At 38.2% G+C, this 20,980-nt stretch overlaps 1 protein-coding gene across 6 annotated transcripts in view; it reads right to left on the reverse strand.

Annotated features, from left to right (window-relative positions):
* Positions 1-20,980, reverse strand: part of AGO3 (argonaute RISC catalytic component 3) — a 141,996-nt gene that overhangs the window by 54,483 nt on the left and 66,533 nt on the right. For all 6 annotated transcript variants that reach the window (XM_034961266.3, XM_003812581.5, XM_063608860.1 and 3 more), the window contains 6 exons: positions 13,563-13,697; positions 9,256-9,343; positions 8,989-9,136; positions 8,439-8,558; positions 4,288-4,410; positions 3,992-4,125 (listed from right to left, as the gene is read on the reverse strand). In XM_034961266.3, coding sequence (XP_034817157.1) covers positions 3,992-4,125; positions 4,288-4,410; positions 8,439-8,558; positions 8,989-9,136; positions 9,256-9,343; positions 13,563-13,697 — 748 coding nt within the window. The remainder of the gene's footprint in view (positions 1-3,991; positions 4,126-4,287; positions 4,411-8,438; positions 8,559-8,988; positions 9,137-9,255; positions 9,344-13,562; positions 13,698-20,980) is intronic.

Below are 20,980 nucleotides of genomic sequence, written 5' to 3' on the forward strand. Positions count from 1 at the left end.
AGAGCGAGACTCCATCTCAAAAAAAAAAGAGAACATTGTCAATACAGGTTAAAGAGAATAGTGCCAGGAGGCCTTCACTCTTCTGGATGGGCATTATTTGTTAGTTTATTTTTCTATGGTGTGTTTTTTTCTTTTTGGAGATAGGGTCTGGCTCTGCTGCCCAGGCTGGGATGCAGTGGCGTGATCTCGGCTCACTGCAACCTCTGCCTCCTGGGCTCAAGCAATCCTCCCACTTCAGCCTCCTGAGTAGCTTGGACCACAGGCGTGCACCACTGTGCTCGGATTATTTTTGAATTTTCAGTAGAGACAGGGTTTTGCCATGTTGCCTAGGCTGGTCTTGAACTCCTGAGCTCAAGCAATCTGCCCACCTCAGCCTCCCAAAGTGATTGCAGATTACAGGTGTGAGCCACTGCGCCTGGCCTATGGTTTGGAGTTAATGAGGCAATGATTAGAAATTTATCTCTCTAAATTTTCTAGCCTATTAGAAATTTATAGGCTCTTTAGCAGATTCTACTGCAAAGACTATGGTTATACAAGAGACTTTAAATTATCTTGCTAAAGTTGTGCTAGATAATAGAATTGCTCTAGATTACTTACTGGCTAAACAGAAGTATCTGTGCAGCTGCTGCTACTTCTTATTGAACATGGAGGAATACATTGGATATTAACAGATTCAGTCGTAGGGGATTAACAAACAGGGTGCTTGGTTGAAACAAGTAGACTCTTATTCTAGCTTATTCTTCGATCTATTTGATTTTAGGTGGCTTGGTTCATGGGGACCTTGGCTAAGGAGCATACTCCAAACTCTTAGGGTTATTGTCCTGAGAGTCATAATAGTAGTCTCCCTGGGATACTATATTCTCTCAAAAGTTTTAAGTGTTTGCATATGGCCATCTGTAGGATGTCAAATGGTCTCTCTTGAATTGGAACAGAAACTCAAAGAAATGCGTGAGCATGAGGAACACCATACTTATGAATGACGTACTGAGACCAGAAACCCAAAATCTTGGTAACAGAGTGGTGCTAAGGTCCTAAGTTTTGGTCACACTCTTACCTAAGTGAGGACCTAACCAAAAGGGAGGAATTTTTAAACAAAATTGTGGGAGGCCATTGTTTTGGACTAAGCTCATGCATGAGGCCCCAACAGAACATACCAAACCAAAATGGAGTCACTCATGCTAAGTGTGAGACAATTACACTGAAACATTAAAGAAAGAGATAGATCCTAAAATAGACCAGGTTTTGTTTTTCTCCTGAAAACAGGAAATTTCAGCACAAGGAGGTCCCCTCTACTCTTCCCCTTAGGAAAAAGTAACCTGAAGTCCTTGTTCCCATTTTACAAAACCCATTGTTCTGCTATTTCCCAGTGGGATTTGAGACCAAATAAGTAAGTTTATGATGGTGACTGACATCAATGCCAATCCATTAAAAAAAAAAAAATTGGGGGGATAGATCAAAGGGGATAACTGTTAAATTAAGTTTTGCCTAAAGCTACCTCCTTACATCTTTTAAGTTCAGCCTAGAGGTTTCTCTGAACATCGTAAACTGTAACCTAGGCCAGGCGCAGTGGCTCACGCCTGTAATCCCAGCACTTTGGGAAGCTGAGGCAGGCAGATCACCTCAGGTCAGGAGTTTGAGACCAGCCTGGCCAACAGAGTGAAACCCCATCTCTACTAAAAATACAAAAATTAGCCGGGCATAGTAGTGCAGGCCTGTAGTCCCAGATACTCTAGAGGCTGAGGCAGGAGAACCGCTTGAACCTGAGAGGCGGAGGTTGCAGTGAGCCGAGATCACGCCACTGCACTCCAGCCTGGGTAACAGAGCAAGACTCTGTCTCAAAACAAAAACAAAAAACTGTAACCTAACTGGATGGGTAAATAGTGGATAAGCTACTTGTGTACCAAACACTGAGTTTTAGCCAATCAATTACAGCTAACTGTTCAAATCATCTTCAAATAAGGCAAATGCCAAGCTGTAACCAATCCATCTGTTTCTGTACTTCATTTCCATATTCTGTATGCCACTTTCCTTTTTCTGTCCATAAATCTTCTTCAACCATGCGGCTGCTGGAAGTCTCTCTGAACCTGTTCTTGTTCCAGGAGCTGCCTGATTTGCAAATCATTCTTTGCTCAATTATAAACTCTGTTAAATTTAATTTGTCTGAAGTTTTTATTTTAACAGAAGATATGATTAGCTCTATTTTACAAAGGTGAACATTGAAGAATAATGAGATTAAATAAATTATCCATGGTAATAAATCCAGGTAGTGGCAAATCTGGGAATTATACCTAAACTGTCATCGAAAGACAATGATGCTTGCTGCTACCATCACACAAAAAGTAGTTGTGATATTGTGAAATATGCATTTGTTGGCCATTCCCATTTCCTAGCAGACAACTCCTAAAATCCTTAGAAACTCCTAAGTGTTATCTTTTTTATATGATACTGATTGCCTAACGGCTGGTAGCCTATAGGTAGCTTCAGGATGGGGTCTGGTCACCGGAAAGGCAAGGCAGGATTAGAGGGCTGGGACTTTCAGCCCCACATCCCCAACCTCCAAGGAGGTGAAAGGGGCCGAAGGTTAAGTTGATAACTAATGGCTAACAGTTTAATCAATGAGGCCTATGTAATGAAGCATCCATAAAAATCCAAAAGGATGGGGTTTGGAGAGCTTCTGGCCAGCTGAACACACAAAGGTTCCTGGAGGGTGGTGTACCCAGGGATGGCATGGAAACTCCACACTCCATCCCCATACCTCGCCCTATGGATATCTTTACTGCATCCTTTGGAATATCTTTTATAATAAAACAGTAAACATAGTAAGTATTTCCCTAGTTCTGTGAGCTGCTCTATCAGATGAATCTATCTTGAAGAGGGGGTCATGGGAACCCATGACCAGAGGCCTGGACTTGCTACTGGCATCTGAAGCAGAGTGCAGCCTTGTGGGAGTGAACCCTGAATCTGTGGAATCTGATGCTATCTCCAGGAAGATAGTGTAACAACTGAATTGGAGGACACCCAGCTGGTGTCCACTGCAGAACTGATTGTTTGCTTGGTGTGTGGGGAAACCCTCCCCACATTTAGTCACAAGAGTGTTCTGTGTTGATTGCTGTGGTGTGAGAGCAGAGAAAAAACATGGTTTGAGCTTGTGTTTTTTCCATTCACAGTAGTCTATAAGGATGTCTAGTAGAATGAATCAAGGAATTTACTATGACTAACAAATTTTTTCACCAGACTATTGAGAAGTTTTTTTTTTTTTTTTTTTTTGGAGACAGAGTCTCACTCTGTTGCCCAGGCTGGAGTGCAGTGGCACAATCTCGGCTCACTACAAGCTCTACCTCCTGGGTTCATGCCATTCTCTTGCTTCAGCCTCCCGAGTACCTGAGACTACAGGCGCCCACCACCACGCCTGGCTAATTTTTTGTATTTTTAGTACAGACGGGGTTTCACCATGTTAGCCAGGATGGTCTCGATCTCCTGACCTTGTGATCCACCCGCCCTGGCCTCCCAAAGTGCTGGGATTACAGGTGTGAGCCACTGTGCCTGGTCAAGAAGAAATATTTTTAAAGGTTCAGTGACTAGGCCAGGCACAGTGGCTCATGCCTGTAATCCCAGCACCTTGGGGGGCCAAGGCGGGCAGATCACCTGAGGTCAGGAGTTTGAGACCAGCCTGGCCAACATGGTGAAACCCCATCTCTACTAAAAATACAAAATTAGCTGGGCGTGGTGGCACACACCTGTAATCCCAGCTACTCGGGAGGCTGAGGCAGGAGAATCGCTTGAGCCTGGGAGGTGGAGGTTGCAGTGAGCTGGGATCACGCCACTACACTTCAGCCTGGGTGACAGAGTGAGACTCTGTCTCAAAAAAAAAAAAAATGGTTTAGTGATTACATATACTTCATATTAAGGCAACATCTGTTAGAACATTAGATGAGTAATTTAAAGTCTAAACACAAAAAAGTCCCAAAGCCAAGGTAATGACATGCCTTACTTCAATATTTCTTCTCTGCACTGCCTCTGTGTGGCAAAACAAGCAATAGCCCACATTTTGATTTCAACTCCTGTGTGGAATTGTTTCCCTCGCATGTCCCATACTCCGTGGCTCGGTGTTGCTACTGTCCGATTCTACACGAGGAGAAAAAAATAACATGGTGAAAAAGAACAAAAATTTTCAATAAACAGAAAGTAAACATTTCAAATCGCTGAATTGAAATATTTCTGATATGCCTTTCTCTTCATACTTACAGACAATATGTGTATGATTAAAACATTAACAAGAGACTTTACCCGTCCTCCATACTGGAGCATAGGTGCTGGAAGTACGCGTCCAGTTACATGAGCCATTTCATCCCGAACTTTAAATTGAAACTCCTGAACAAATGGATCTGTTTCATAATTTGCACTTCTTACCTAAAAATAGAAAAAGTTTGTAGTTACTCTCAAAATTCCCCCAAATCCCCTACTTTAATGCATTAGAACCCTCTTTTTTTTCTTCACTGTGTCCATAATATATTTTCCAACAGGTCTAATCAATGGTGCTCTAACTACAGAACAGCGAATCTTAACCTGGGGACCATGGGTCATGAATGGACTGTAGAAATTCTGTGACCTCCTGGTAATTTATACAAAATTTGTATGTATGCATTAGGTTGAATAATACATTTCGGCCTGGCATGGTAGTTCATGCCTGTGATCTCAGCATTTTGGGAGGCCAAGCTGGAGGATTGCTCAAGCCCAGAAGCTTGAAACTAGCCTGGGCAACATAGTGAGACCCTGTCTCTACAAAAAAATTTAAAAATTAGGCTGGGCGTGGTGGCTCACATCTGTAATTCCAGCACTTTGGGAGGCTGAGGTGGGAGAACTGCTTGAGCTCAGGAGCTCAAGACCAACCTGAGCAACAAAGCAAGACCTCATCTCTACAAAAAATTAAAAAGAATTAGCCAGGTGTGGTGCTGTGTGCCTGTGGTCCCAGGTATTTGGGAGGCTGAGGTGAGAGAATCGCTTGAGCCTGGGAGCTCAAGGCTGCAGTGGGCTGTGATTGCACCACTGTACTCCAGCCTGGGGGTCAGAGCAAGACCCTGTCTCAAAAGAAAAAAAAAATCCATGAAAATGATAATAAAACTTTTTTTTTTTTTTTAAAGAGATGGAGTCTTGCTATGTTATTCAGGCTGGCCTTGAACTCCTGGGCTCAAGCCATCTTCCTCTCTCAGCCTCCTAGATAGCTGGGAACATAGGCATGCACCACTATGTACTACCCAGCTGAAAATGGTAATTTTGTATGATTGAATCTAATATGCTTTTGGATGGAGAAAGAAATATCTCACCTAAAAAGAGGTTAAGAACCTCTGACTATGGGAGATCTGGATACATTCTATTAAAATTTATTTTGTGTAGAGTTTGATAGGAAATATTAAAAATCTTAAGGCTTTTAAAAATTATCTGATTTATAATTTATATAAAATTTACTTGACTATTTTCAGTGCCATATTATAAAATTTATTTAATGGAATACACTTAAAGACAGATAAGAAAGCCAGTATGAGTCACAGGTTATAATTTTTATATATTCCCATACATATAATCAAAGAACTTCAGGTAATTCAGTGTTGAATCTCACTGAAATTCATGCTTAAAGCATGCTGCTATATAGAATCTCTCCACAATAAGCAGGAAAAGTCATTTTCTTTTCTTTTTCTTTTTCTTTTTTTTTTTTTTTTGAGACAGGGTCTTGCTCTATCATCCAGTGGTGCAATCACAGCTCACTGCAACTTCAATCTCCTGGGGCCCAAGCGATCCTCCCACCCCAGCCTCCTGAGTAGCTGGGACTATAGGTGCATGCCACATACCTGGCTAATTAACATTTTTTTTGTAGAGATGGGGTCTCACTATGTTGCCTAGGCTGGTCTTGAACTCCTGGGCTCAACTGATAGTCCTGCCTCGGCCTCCCAAAGTGATGGGGTTACAGGTGTAAGCCCCATTTTCTAAATTAGGCACCAATGGGGCATCTCTTTCAATCTTATTTGCCATTCATTTCTGTACTTCAGTGTATCCTGTAATAAGGTTACAGCGAATAACGACGACTATACTATAACAACTAATATACTATGACTTGCTGCATGATGTACTTGGTGCTAAGTGCTTAATGATACATTTTCACAAGTATTTTATAGCTACAAAAACAGTTCTTTTATAATCTGTATTTTACAGAGGATACAACTAAAGCTCAGTAAAGTAAAATGATTGCCAAAAACCACACAGCTAAGTAAGTGATGTAGACAGAATGTGAAACCATGTATATTCTGATTCTAGAGTGTCTACTCTTAATCACTGCATTATCTTTCCAGATACTATAAATATAATAATAGTAACAGTAACAGTAAGTAAGTGGAGAAGCCAGACTTCCAACCCAGGGTTGTTAGACTCCAAAGTCTGTTTTATTTTTTTTAAACTACCATATGATACTTTCTGAACAGTTAAGCTGTAATAAATGAATTAGAACAGTGAGTTATTGAGACTTTTATAGACAAAGTAAGAGGTCTTAGTCTCTGATTTTGAGAGTTTTTAAAATCTTATAGTAGAATTAGAGAAAAATCCAAGATGAAAACCAGCATATATTTTCCTAATTAAATATCATGTAATAACTTTCTTTGACTCTTTACAGAAGAGTCAATAAGGAAAAAAAAAAAGTATTTTTTCTGCAGTTGGCTTACCAAATAAAAGAGCCAGTTTTTGCCAAAGGTGAAATTACTAAGGTTAAAAAATAAATTAAAAGAGCCAGTTTTGCATCCCTATTTTCAATAATCTTTAAAATTGCTTTTGGAAGTATTATTAAGTTGTTTTGGGAAATATTCATATTTCCAGATTTTTTTCTCTTTGCTTGGGCAGTTAAAATGGTATTCGAGAACAGAGCCAGATAAGATTCAGATGCCCTTTAATCTTGAGTTTTGCCTTATTCTATGAGTTTTATAAAGCGGTATTGGTAACGCCTTCCTTCCCCTCATTTAGAACAATGAGACAGCACAGAGACCTTACGTGGTTAAAGCTATCTTCTATTTCCTTTCTTTCTTTTCTTTCTCTCTCTTTTTCTCTTTCTTTCCCTCCCTCCCTCCCTCTCTCTCTTTTTTTTTTTTTTGACAGAGTTTCGCTCTTGTTGCCCAGGCTGGAGTGCAATGGCACAATCCCGACTCACCGCAACCTGCGCCTCCTGGGTTCAAGTGATTCTCCTGCCTCAGCCTCCTGAGTAGCTGGGATTATAGGCATGCGCCACTATGCCTGGCTAATTTTGTATTTTTAGTAGACATGGAGTTTCTCTGTGTTGGTAGGCTGGTCTTGAACTCCCAACCTCAGGTGATCCGCCCCCCTCGGCCTCCGAAAGTGCTGGGATTACAGGCATGAGCCACCGCACCCGACCTTCTTTTTCTTTTTTTTTTTTTTTTTTGAGACAGAGTCTCACTCTGTTGTCCAGGCTGGAGTGCAGTGGTGTGATCGGCTCACTGCAGCCTCTGCCTCCCAGGTTCAAGTTATTCTCATGCCTCAGCCACCTGACTAGCTGGGATTACAGACACATGCCACCATGCCCCACTGATTTTTGCGTTTTTAGTAGAGATGGCATTTTGCCATGTTTCCCAGGCTGGTCCCAAATTCCTGGCCTCAAGTGATCCACCCGCCTTGGCCTCCCAAACTGCTGGGATTACAGATGTGAGCCACTGAGCCCAGCCATTTCTTTATTCAGACTGTACAGCTGCCACTCTGATACTGGGGACTAAGCAATCTTAGACTGAGTGTTAAGAATTTTAGTATTGGCCGGGCGCGGTGGCTCACGCCTGTAATCCTAGCACTTTGGGAGGCCGAGGCGGGCGGATCACAGGGTCAGGAGATGGAGACCATCCTGGCTAACATGGTAAAATCCTGTCTCTACTAAAAATACAAAAAAATTAGCCAGGCGTGGTGGCGTGCGCCTGTAGTCCCAGCTGCTGGGGAGGCTGAAGCAGGAGAATGGTGTGAACCTGGGAGGCAGAGCTTGCAGTGAGCCAAGATCATGCCACTGCACTCCAGCCTGGGTGACAAAGCAAGACTCCGTCTCAAAAAAAAAAAAAAAAGAATTTTAGTATTGCTAGTCATAATTCTTTGACTTTTCCTCCTATTTTCCCACCTCTTTTAGGTGGAGGTTCCAGTTTACTAAATTGAAACATTTCTTCTGAGAGGATCTGTTCCCTGGATCTACTTAAAAAGCTCAGGGTTAAATGAGAAGGACCTAACCCTTCTCATATAGCCCACCAAGGCTTGTATCAAGAACATTAGATTACTTCCATGGTCGCTTTTAATTCTGACAGTCCATGAAATGGTCATAAGGTATGGGTTGATAAGGACATGGTTCTCTAGTATTATAGTTCACCCTAATATGTTTTAAATTCTCATTTCTAAGGTTAAGTACTAACCAATCTGCTAATTTCCTCTTGTCTATCTGGTGCAGATCTTGCTGTTGCCTTGATCATAGTGGAAGTCTGATTGTCTGTTAGCTTCTTGATACATCGTTGCCCTGCCACAATATTACAGACCTACAAATGGAAAAAAGTTTTGTACTACATGTATATATCTTTTTTTTTTAGCTCTTACTTAGTGCCAATTACATGTAAATAAAAATTTAAAATCAACTTCATTAAACCACTTATTTTCAATATGTTAAGTAAAAAAGTAGTAAACAAGACAGCTCTACAGTAATTAAGTATAATTAAGTAAAATGTACACCAGATGAAGACTGAAAGAAGTATAGTATACCAAAATGTTAACAGTGGTTACATTAGAGTGGTAGGATTATGGATGAACTTGTTTCGTGTTATTTCATTACAGAAAATTTAGAATAAATTAAAACTTAAAAACAGTTCATATTCCAAAATAAATGTTCTGTATGAGGTAAGTTATCGGCCATAAAAGACCCCAAAAGAATCATGAACAACAGGGTATTAATTAGCAGTGTGAAGGCATTACTTCTAGTGGCAGGTAGGTGTGTTTCTGCTCCTGCCCGACTTGCAGACAGGGAAGGTGTGGGTACTTCAGCTGAAGAGTATACTTTTCTCTGAAATACTGCGCTACTGTTCTCTCCACAGTTTGGCCGTTTTCTAACTGTAAAGGAAAGCTGAGGAAAAAAAAGTACACATGAACAATTCTTGCCCATTATGAGCCAGAAAAACTCCCAACCCCACTAACTAGAGCAAGCTGCCTCACACCATCGCTGCTCTGACAAACTTTTCTTACGTTTGATGACTGGCAGGCCTCCTTGTTACATTACAAACACGGTATTTCCGTCTCATTGTTCCACAATGAGTCACTTCAACCTTCAAACCTGTTCCCAACAAGAAAAATGGAGGTTACAGAACTGTCACATGTAAAATATTTATACTTATAAAGCCTGTTCATTACCATAGAAACTCAATTCTGAACAGACAAAAAATTCTGTGATACAGGCAAGATGATATAAACACCAGATTTTACATATAACATTGCTAATAATGGTCACAGTCATGACAGACCTAATGGCAAAATTTTTCCTTACCCCATCAAGCTCTACACATTAAAAAATCAAATCATAAAATTTGCAAAGCCCATAGATCAAGGGCCAAAATCTTCCATTAATAAAAAATCCTGTTTATAATAAATTCAGGTATTTATGCTGGGAGAGGGAAGGAGGAATGAAAGAGGAGATCCAATAATTCTCAAGGTATTCCATAATTTCAAATTATGTGATATTTACCTAGCCCAGTCATCACATACTGCTTGAAGATCAGAATTTTGTAAAGCTCAAGAAAGAAGCCCTTTAAAGATTTATAAAGCAGGAGAAAAAAATTCCAGGCATTTTTAACAGAAGCAAAGTGACACTTTTACAGAAGTATAATATAGTGACACAGCTCTTTTCCAATACTATTAAAAATCAAATGTAACCAAAATAATTCCTAAAGTAGGTGATCCCTACCCTCTTATGGAGTCAAGATCCCTTTGAGAATCTGATGTAAGCAATAAACTCTCAGCAAAATGCACATATACATAATTTAGCACATGATTTTAGGAGTTCTTGGATCCCTGCCGTCCATCTGTGGACTCTAGGGGTTCAAGGATCCCAGGCCTGCTCTAGAATGTGAAGAAATGGGCTTTAAGCCGTTGGCTGAAGTTCTTCGAGATGAATTTTCTGAAGCAGTGCTGTCAAAGAGAATTTTCTTGAGGTGATGGAATGTTCTACATTTATGCTAATATGGTAATCACTAATAACATGTTATTAAGCATAAGAAATGTAGCTGGTGTACCTAAGAAACTGAAAATTTAATTTTATTTAGATTTTTTTTTTTTAGTTTTTCGCTCTTGTTGCCCAGGTCAGAGTGCAATGATGCGATCTTGGCTCACTGCAACCTCTGTCTCCAGGGTTAATGTGATTCTCCTGCCTCAGCCTCCCAAGTAGCTGGGATTACAGTACCCGCCACTACGCCCAGTTAATTTTTATATTTTTAGTAGAGATGGGGTTTCGCCATGTTGGCCAGGCTGGTCTTGAACTCCAGACCTCAGGTGAACCACCCTCCTTGGCCTCCCAAAGTGTTGAGATTACAGGCGTGAGCCACCACACCCGGCCTTTATTTTAATTAATCTAAATTTAAGTAGCTACATGTGGTTAGTGCAGTCTTAGCCTAGAGAAGAGTTAACAGGTACACAGAGGTCACAGATAAGCAACTCCTTTCTAAAGTTTGGCCTAGACTCCAAGGGATAAAGTCCAAAATGGGGTAGATGGAGAACAACTTTTAGTTCCCTGATAATACTTATGGTTATTACTCTTTGTCATATTTCTCTTTCATATTTGTGATTCCTATACTGCAGTGATTCTTAGCCAGAGGGCAATCTGTCCCCCAGGGGACATTTGGCAATGTCTGGAGACAAACTGATAGGCATGACTAGAGATGCTACTGCTTTCTATTGAGTAGAGGCCAGGGATAGTATGAAATATCCTGTAATGCAGAGAACAGCCCTACCCCTATCCCAACAAAGAATTATCCAGCCCAAAATGTCAATGCTGCTAAGGTTGAGAATGCCTGCTATGGTAAAATTTATTTTCTTACCTAACTGCTACCTGCAATTAGGTAAGAAAATTAGTACCAAACACAAAGCTCAATCATATAAATGATATTTTCTTCTGATAGATCAGAACAAATTAAGATGTTAAATGGACACGGTATCCATCCCTGTACCAGATTGGTATGGGTTTGTTTTTCTTTGGAAGTGCTCCTCCTTGAATCAGTGAGTAGTAATTTTTCATTACAACTACCTTTATAAGACAAAAATGTCAGATCAACTAGAGAATTACTATGTCTTTATATTATAAAGGAGACTAGAAAATAAAATACTATCGAAGGAGGATCTTAAAAGAAGGAAATACTAATAACATGAAGAAACAAGACGTAAAAATATTATGTTCAGGGGAGAACACAATAGAAAAGTCTAAAACAAATTTCTGTTATTTGCACCACTTAGCAATTTATTTTCAACTCTTCCCCTTGAATTAAAAAAATATTAATAAGGTTCTCCAAGCCTATAAAGCTTTTACTAAAAATAAGTTGGCACATATATAGATATATATATATGGTACTTATACATTTTCCCAGTATTTCTGCTGTTTAACTATCATGAGTTACTGGATAAAGAAACCACTCCAAAGTTATTATTAAATATTTAGGTACAAGTTCAACTGGAAAAAGATGAATATACTAAGAAAATCTATTCTTTATTGCACACTTTGTGTCATTATTTAACAGCTAGCATCAAATTCTTCATACCAGCTAAAAAACCCATAGATACAGGAGAGAACACAAAACTCTTATTCTCTTGGGTTACTGTAGTAGGAATACATGATGTACTTTAAAGAGCCTTCTTTAAAAAAAAAAAAAAAAAAGCCCTATTTTACTTGGAATGAAGAAAAAAATAATCAGTTTGTCAATTGGATCCAACCCAGATTTTTCCACCCCCAAACTAGGATCATAAGTACCTAAGAATTAGACCAAAATCTAGGTGCTAGCAAAAAGTTGAAATTTTTAAAAAGTGGACTAGATAATTCTCTGCCCAGGTCCCTCCCCAAACCCTCCATCCAACCAAAAAAACACTTTTGGCTTTAATAAATATTTAACCTATAAACTTGGCTTTACCTTCACTATAACATCAACTTTATTATGCTTTCTAGTCATTTTTTCAGTCATTTCTTTGGGCCCCTGAGCAGTTGAAGTTAAGATCGAGTCCATGCTCTTCGGGCAGCAGTTGAATCCTTGTTCTGTACATCTTGTATTTTCTGTGATAGAGTGGTGATATGAGTTGATTGCATAGTTACCGCAAAATAATGTAAGTGACTTCATGATATCAGAGGTGGTAACTAAGCAGCAACTCCACTGGAAACCATGGCATTTAGATGATCACATATTAATGGTAGGTAATGCACTAACCTCCTGACAATGCTAGCTGTGCAGTTAATACAGATCATGAAAGGACAATGGTATGGTTGCAAAACAGTTACATAAACAGTTTCTTATTTTGGCATTTAAATAACTTGAGATAAATGGATGCTTATTTTCAAAGCAGGGTGGATCTTCCTTTTAATATTTTATTACAATGACTATCTCTCTCTTGGTTACTGAATGGCGAAGAATGAATTATTACTGGAGCAAGCAGAATGTATTAAACTACTCTAATTGATTTGGGGGAACTGAAAGATGTTCAGTGAACAAACTTAAATGCTTCATTCAAACCACAAGCTGAAAATTATCTGCAATAAATAGGTAAAATCTTAAAAACAACATAATTATTTCTGGCTATTTAAGATCTAACAATATAAATAGAATTTATCCTATTCATTCTGATTAGAGAGTATCAGACTAAATACATATAAAATACAGATTTCAGAACACTATAAAAATTATTTTTATTTTTATTTTTGGGCAGCCACATAGAGATGAATTTATCTGAGTTAAATGTACATATGATGCAACAGCACTGTACACATTTTAGTTACTAAGTATAATAGATAAGATCAACAGTCAACTCTATAACTTATATTAAATAACTATAATTCTAGAACAACACATGAAACAGGCTAGCCCCACATTTATACGCTTTTAAAGGACTAAAATAAATAACTATCATTTCAGAAAAATAAGGAAGTCATTATATTAGAATATGTTCTAGTTCTATAATTCTAGTTATAAAATATAACAAATATTTTTGGAGTGAGCTTCCTACTTTTAACAGTATTACTAAAGCATTTTCCCATGAGACATTCTTATCCCTTCAGCTAGTAAGGGAAAGTATTAACAAAAAATTAGCTGGTAGTGATACTAACTCCATTACTTGGCATTTCTTTCAAATACCACCTAAGATGTTATAGTAAGGAATTTAATGTAATATTTTATTTTATAATTGATGTATAGTTTCACTGGTTATGTTACATAGATTTTAATTATATAAGAAAACATTTTAATAAAAGGTTGTTATATCCATGCATTTTATAGTTAAGTTGTGCTAAATGCTAATTAATTCACCTTTTATCTCTTTGGTGAATTTTACCCGATGAGAATCAGTCAGAGGTCTTGGTTGCTCATCAATATTATGAATATCAAGAACTTCACACATGAACTGAATTACAGGTTGTGCTTTGTAGAAGGCAGTGGCAGAAACTAAGAAGAAAAACACAAACAATACAAATTAATGTTTCCCTAAAAAATTCAGAAACTTCATCTTAGGCTCCAGGATAACTATCTATAGGGTCAAAATGATCCTTTATGCACATTTATGTACATACAAATTTCCAAAATTAAGCAGTTTTAATTTGACCTCTGAGGCACAAATACAAAATGGCCAAATACTACAGTTTTTATAATCTATCTCTTTCATCGTAAGTAACTGATTCATTCCATTCTCTATAGAGAAGTGTTCTGGGTGAGACAAGGCTTGAAAGAGACAAAGAAGGCTGGAGCCCCGTGGCAGATGAGATGGTTAGGTATTATTTCTTTTTTTCTTTTTTTAATAGAAACAAGGTCTCACTATATTGCTCAGGCTGGTTTCCAACTCCTGAGCTCAAGCGATCCTCCCGCCTCAGCCTCCCAAAGTGGTAGGATTATAGGTGTTAGCCACCACGCCTGGCCAGTATTATTTCTTAAACAAGGCTTTCTATGCCACCCTAGACTATCTATTCTAAAGAGAGTTTTCCCTGTCTTGTAATGATTTGAAAAAACAGTGGTATTAGTCATTGGTGCTAAATCTAAGCTATAAATATACATATATATATATATATATATATATTTTTTTTTTTTTTGAGACAGACTTTCACTCTTGTTTCCCAGTCTAGAGTGCAATGGCACAATCTTGGCTCACTGCAATCTCCGCCTCCTGGGTTCAAGCGATTCTCCTGCCTCAGCCTCTCAAGTAGCTGGGACTACAGGCATGCACCACCACGTCCGACCAATTTAGCACTTCTAGTAGAGACGGGGTTTCTCCATGTTGGTCAGGCTGGTCTTGAACTCCTGACCTCAGGTGATCCGCCTGCCTCAGCCTCCCAAAGTGCTGGGATTACAGGCATGAGCCACTGTGCTCAGTCTACAGATAGTAATATTTAGGGTTATCTGTCCAATATTATTGAGCAGTGGGTGGTTTTTTAACAGTCAACCAGTATGATTTCTTAACCATGGGTTTTGGAACTAGAAGAGTTTCACCAATGGTTAGCAGATCACCATCACTCATTTCTCAGATACATACTTATTAATGGCTATTATGTGTTATATAGGCACTGGGGATACAACAAAAAGTAAAACCATAAGACAGTAAGTTGCATGTTATCATGTCATTTTTCTACTCCAAAAAAAAAAAAAAAACATGCCCACTGTCTGTTCAGCTAAGTGTAAACTTTATTTATCTATTTATCCATTTATTTATTTTTTAGACGGAGTCTCACTCTGTCATCCAGGCTGGAGTGCAATGGCGTGATCTCGGCTCACTGCAACCTCCCCCTCCCAGGTTCAAGCAATTCTCCTGCCTCAGCCTCCTGAGTAGCTGGGACTACAGGTGCCCACCACCACACCCGGCTAATTTTTGTATTTTTAGTAGAGACAAGGTTTTACCACGTTGGCCAGGCTGGATGGCTCATGCCTGTAATCCCAGCACTTTGGGAGGCCGAGGCGGGAGGATCACGAGGTCAGGAGTGTAAACTTTTTATGTGGGGATCTTTCTTTTGCTTTCCTTGGTTTAGCATTAAATGTCCTCCATAAAATGTTCCTTACCTCTGGGAGGATATTTTCAAAGCTTTAACAGTAGTTATCTCTGGATAAATGTGGGTGGTGAGGCTACTGTGGGTATTTTATTTTCTTCAAAATATTTTTGGCCGGGCACGGTGGCTCACACCTGTAATCCCAGCACTTTGGGAGGCCGAGGCGGGTGGACTGCCTGAGCTCAGGAGTTCAAAACCGCCTGGGCAACATGGTGAAACCCCATCTCTACTGAAAATACAAAAAAATTAGCCAGGCGTGGTGGCATGTGCCTGTAATCCCAGCTACTCAGGAGGCTGAGGCATGAGAATCGCTTGAACTTGGGAGGCCGAGGTTGCAGTGAGCCGAGATCATGCCACTGCACTCCAGCCTGGGTGACAGAGTGAGATTCTGTCTCAAAAAAAAAAAAATTATCTTGGCTGGGTACAGTGGCTCACAAGTGTAATCCCAGCAGTTTGGGAGCCCAAGGTGCATTGATCACTTGAAATTAGGAGTTCAAGATCAGCCTGGCCAACATGGTGAAACCCCATCTCTACTAAAAAATACAAAAATTAGCTGTGTGTGGTGGCGCATGCCTGTAATCCCAGCTACTCAGAAGGCTAAGGCCAGAGAATCGCTTGAACCCATGAGGCGAAGGTTGCAGTGAGCCGAGATTGCGCCACTACACTCCAGCCTGGGTGACAGAGCAAGACATTTCGTCTCAAAAAAAATTTTTTTTTAATATATTTTTTACTATGAAAAAACATTTTTATCTTTATAACTTCATTTTTTGGTACTGAGTGCATACTGTTTTTTACTTCTTTATTACACAAATAATACATGAATAAAGTTTCATCATAAAAACTCAAACAATACAGAGATATACAAAGTAAAGACCCTCTCCAGTCTGAACCTCCTCGCTCCAAATAGCTCTAATAAGTAACCACTGTTAGTACTTAGGTATGTATACATCCTCTCCTTTTAATATGCACTTAGATTTGTCAGAAAGGTGATTAAAAAAACAAAAATACTAATTTACAAAGCTAAAAATGTAGGAATAACTTTTTAGATGAAATCAGATGATAAATGTTCTATGACTCATTTTATCATGATTTTAAAAATTAACAATACATCTTAGAGATCTTTTCATGTCAGTACACCCTTTAATTGCTGCACACTATGTTACAGTATGGGTGCATGATAATTAAGTAAATAGGTACTCCCTTCCCCTCTTAATAAAAAAGAACACAAATGGTAAAACATTAGAAACACTATACTGTGCCTTGTATGTACTAATATGAAACTATATCATTCCTTCTCATAGCTGCAAGATATCCCACTGTATGAATGTACTTCATGTCCCCTGAGGGAGAGTTATGGGTTGTTTTTTACTATTACAAACAATATTCCAATGAATGTTCCTGTGCACGTGTGTGTGTTTGTGTACGTATGTGTATGTATTTATTTTTTTGGTATACATCCATGAGTACTTATTTTTTATTTTTATTTATTTATTCATTTATTTTTGAGACAGAGTCTCCCTCTGTCACCCAGGCTGGAGTGTGGTGGTGTGATCTCGGCTCACTGCAACCTCTGCCTCCCAGGTTCAGACAATTCTCGTGCCTCAGCCTTCCAAGAGCTGGAATTACAGGCACGTGCCACCACACCCGGCTAATTTTTTTATTTTTAGTGGAGACGGGGTTTCACCGTGTTGGCCAGGCTGGTCTCAAACTCCTGGCCTCAACTGATCCACCCGCCTCGGCCTCCCAAAGTGCTGGGATTACAGGCGTGAGCCACCGCGCCTGGCCCATGAGTATTTCTGTGGAAAAGATAAGAGAAATCAATATTCACTTCTAAACTTCCATCCAAATAAACTTTAGAAACATTTCCAGTTTCTAACTAATTAAAAAAAAAAAAGAGACTGTTAAGATTGTAACAGTATTCTGGGTATCTTACTCAAATCCATAATAGTTTTAAATATATATATATATTATATTCTTCTACTGAAAAATGTTGGAATATTATTGTGCACAAAAACGAAGGCTGACAGGATACATATCAAATTTAAGTTATATGTTTATAATGTTTAAGTTCTTAAGCACATATTGATCTGGGTTAATTTTTAAAAAGTAAATGAAAGATAAATAGAAAGTGAATAATATGCTTATTTTGCCTTTCTTTTAATCCTACAGGTAAAATTTATTCACTGGATTGCTATAACACCAGCCTTCACAACTAATATTTCAGATACCACAAAGTTGTAATTACTTGTAACTACTAAACAAACATGCTAGAGTTATTTCTCTTGTTTAATCCTCTTCTACTATTTTTCCCTGTTTATTCCACTACACTCTGAATCATTTTACTATTGACCATCTTCTCTACAGGAAGGTGGGCATTTGAGGTAAAAATTAAATTTAGTAATAAAAAACTCATAAAGAATGGGTTGAAATCAGCAAATATAGTTTTGAATTAGGAATATGTTTCAATGATCAAATGTTTGCTTTTCTGTCCCTTGGATGAATTCTTAATATTTAATAAACCTACATATATATGTAGTTTATTCCTTCCTTCCCTTTCACAAATTAGCTAATTATTACTGAAAAATGTTTATATTTAACATTTTAAAAATCTATCAATAAAATATACTACATTAACATGTTACAGGAAATAAGCATATAATCATTTCCATAGATGGCAGTCCCCAAAAAGCAAGCATTTGATAAAATTCAGCATTGAAGCAAATACTCTTATTGTACCAGGACGAGAAGGGAACTTCCCTAATCTGGTAAAAGTTATTTACCAAAACTCTATGGTATTACAACCTGGCAGATACATAAAAAAGAAAAAAAAAAAAACTCCATGGTAAATTCAACTTCATTTTATAGGAAGTTCTAGCTAGCATAGCAAAGCAAATTAGGAGAATAAAAAGTTAAAAGGTTGGAAAGAGAGAAACAAAATTATTACTCTTCACAACATTAATTGTGTGCATAGAAAACCCAATAAAAATCTATGGACAAATTACAGAATTAATAATTCAGCAATGTTACTAGATTTAAGGTCTACATATAAAAATAAATTATATTCTTATACACTAGCAACCTACTTAAAATGTAATTTAAACATATACCACTTATGATCACAACAAAAAACATAAGGCATTTGAGATGAAATCTAAACAAAAGGTGTATAAGACCTATGGAAGTAATAAGTATCTCTTTTATTGAAAGATACTATAGAAGATCAAATAAACGGAGTTATAATACACCCTATTCATGTAAATTATCCCCAAATTAATCTTCAATCGTAATTTCAGTCAAAATATCAACAGGATGTAATCCTCTCTCCCCCTGGAACTTAAGATACTATAATTAACATGAAAGCACAATGAAACAAGAATAGCCACAACAAGTCTTTATTTTTTTTAGATGGAGTCTTGCTCTGTTGGCCAGGCTGCTGGAGTGCAGTGGGGTAATCTCGGCTAACTGCAACCTCTGTCTCCTGGGTTCAAACTATTCTCCTGCCTCAGCCTCCCGAGTAGCTGGGATTACAGGCATGTGCCACCACGCTCAGCTAATTTTTTTGTATTTTTAGTAGAGACGGAGTTCACCATGTTGGCCAGGCTGGTCTCAAACTCCTGACCTCAGGTGATCCACCTGCTTTGGCCTCCCAAAGTGCTGGGATTACAGGCATGAGCCACCGTGCCCAGCCAACAATTCTTAAGAATAAGGTCTGCTCTAGCATTCATCAAGATTTGTTATAATCCTATTCAAATAAAGAGACTGTGGGGCTAGACACACAGAACAGGCTTGAAAGCCTACCTCATACTATATACATAAACAAATTCCTATTCAGAGAACTAAATATGAAAAGGAAAACTAACATTTATTGAAAAATGTAGAATATCTTTATGGTCTTAAAGGTAAGGAAGAATTTCTTCAGCACAATACAAAAACTATAAACCATGAAAACTATAAGAAAAAAGACACCATAAATAAAGAAATAAAGCTAAAGATTGATAGAGGATATAAACAATATGTTTAACAAATGCTTAGTATCTAGAATATGTATAGAGTTCCTACAAATCAAAATAAAACAATAAAAAGTGGCAAAGGACATGAGCAAACATTTCATAGAAGACAAAGAGAAATATATACTAAAACAATATCAACCTACCATTTTATACCAATCAAGATTGAAAAAACTTTAAGGGTAACAAGCTGAAAATAAGCCAATGGAAGAATGAAAGCTCTCAGACTGTAGGAATATAAACTGATAAAGTCACTTAGGAAAGGAAGTGGAATATATAATAAATTGGAAGCTGTATATAATTTTCAACCCAGCACTTCTGTTATAGTGGAATATATACTCTAGAGAAATTCCCTGTCTCCAAAAGAAGACATGAATAAGAATGCTCATATCCTTATTGTAGCATTATTTGTAAGAGTAAAAAGAATGGAAACAACCTAAATATGTGTCAACATATTTGGATATTTTGTATTATAAACTGGATTGATAAATTGTACTATACTCATATAATTAAAATTAATGAGCAGCCACTAGAATTCAGATAAATAAAACAGAAAGAATGGAGGGGAGTTTAGGGGAAAATGTATCTAGATAACTATAACTAGGGAAAAGAAATTTACCAAAATAGACTAATGTTCAAAATATCAGTGGAATAATATTTCAATTCATAAACATAGTATATCTCTGAATGTATTAAGGTCATTTAAATTCTACTAAGGTTTTATAATATACTCTAAAACTCATATATCTTTTATTAGATTTATTTATAATTGACAAACAAATTTCTGTTTCTTACTTTGGGAGGCCGAGGCGGGTGGATCACCTGAGGTCAGGAGTTCGAGACCAGCCTGGCCAACATGGTGAAACCCTGTCTCTACTAAAAACACAAAAATTAGCTGGGCGTGGTGGCAGGCGCGTATAATCCTGGATACTCGGGAGGCTGAGGCAGGAGAATTACTTGAACACAGGAGGAGGAGGTTGCATTGAGCCGAGATCACGCCACTGCACTCCAGCCTGGGCAACAGATGGAGACTACGTCTCAAATAAACCCCAGAGAATACAGATGCTCCTTGACTTAAAACGGGATTACATCCTAATAAACACATCATAATTTGAAAATATCGTTAAGGCGAAAAAGCTTTTAATACATCTAAACTACTCAACACAATAGGTAGCTTGGCCTACCTTAAATGTGCTCAGAACACTTATATGAGCCTACGGTTGGACAAAATCATCTGGCAACACAGTACACTGTACCCTTGTGATCACATGGCTGACTAGGAGCTGTGGTTTGCTGCTGCTGCACAACATTTTGAGAGAATATTGTACTATAAATACAATTTCTACTGAAGACATACTACTTTTGCACCATCATAAAGTTGAAAAATCGGAAGTCAAACCATTCTAAGTTGAGGACTGGGTTTAACTTTAAAATAAACTGCCAAACTATTTTTCTTTCTTTCTTTCTTTTTTTGCTGAGATGGAGTCTCACTTTGTCACCCAGGCTGGAGTGCAGTGGCATGATCTCAGTTCACTCCAACCTCCACCTCCCAGGTTCCAGCGATTCTCCCACCTCAGCCTCCCGAGTAGCTGGGATTACAGGCACATGTCACCACACCCGTCTAATTTTTTCTATTTTTAGTAGAGATAGGTTTTCACCATGTTGGCCAAGCTGGTCTTGAACTCCTGAC

Source organism: Pan paniscus, chromosome 1 (assembly GCF_029289425.2).
Source record: "Pan paniscus chromosome 1, NHGRI_mPanPan1-v2.0_pri, whole genome shotgun sequence".
NCBI lineage: Eukaryota > Metazoa > Chordata > Mammalia > Primates > Hominidae > Pan > Pan paniscus.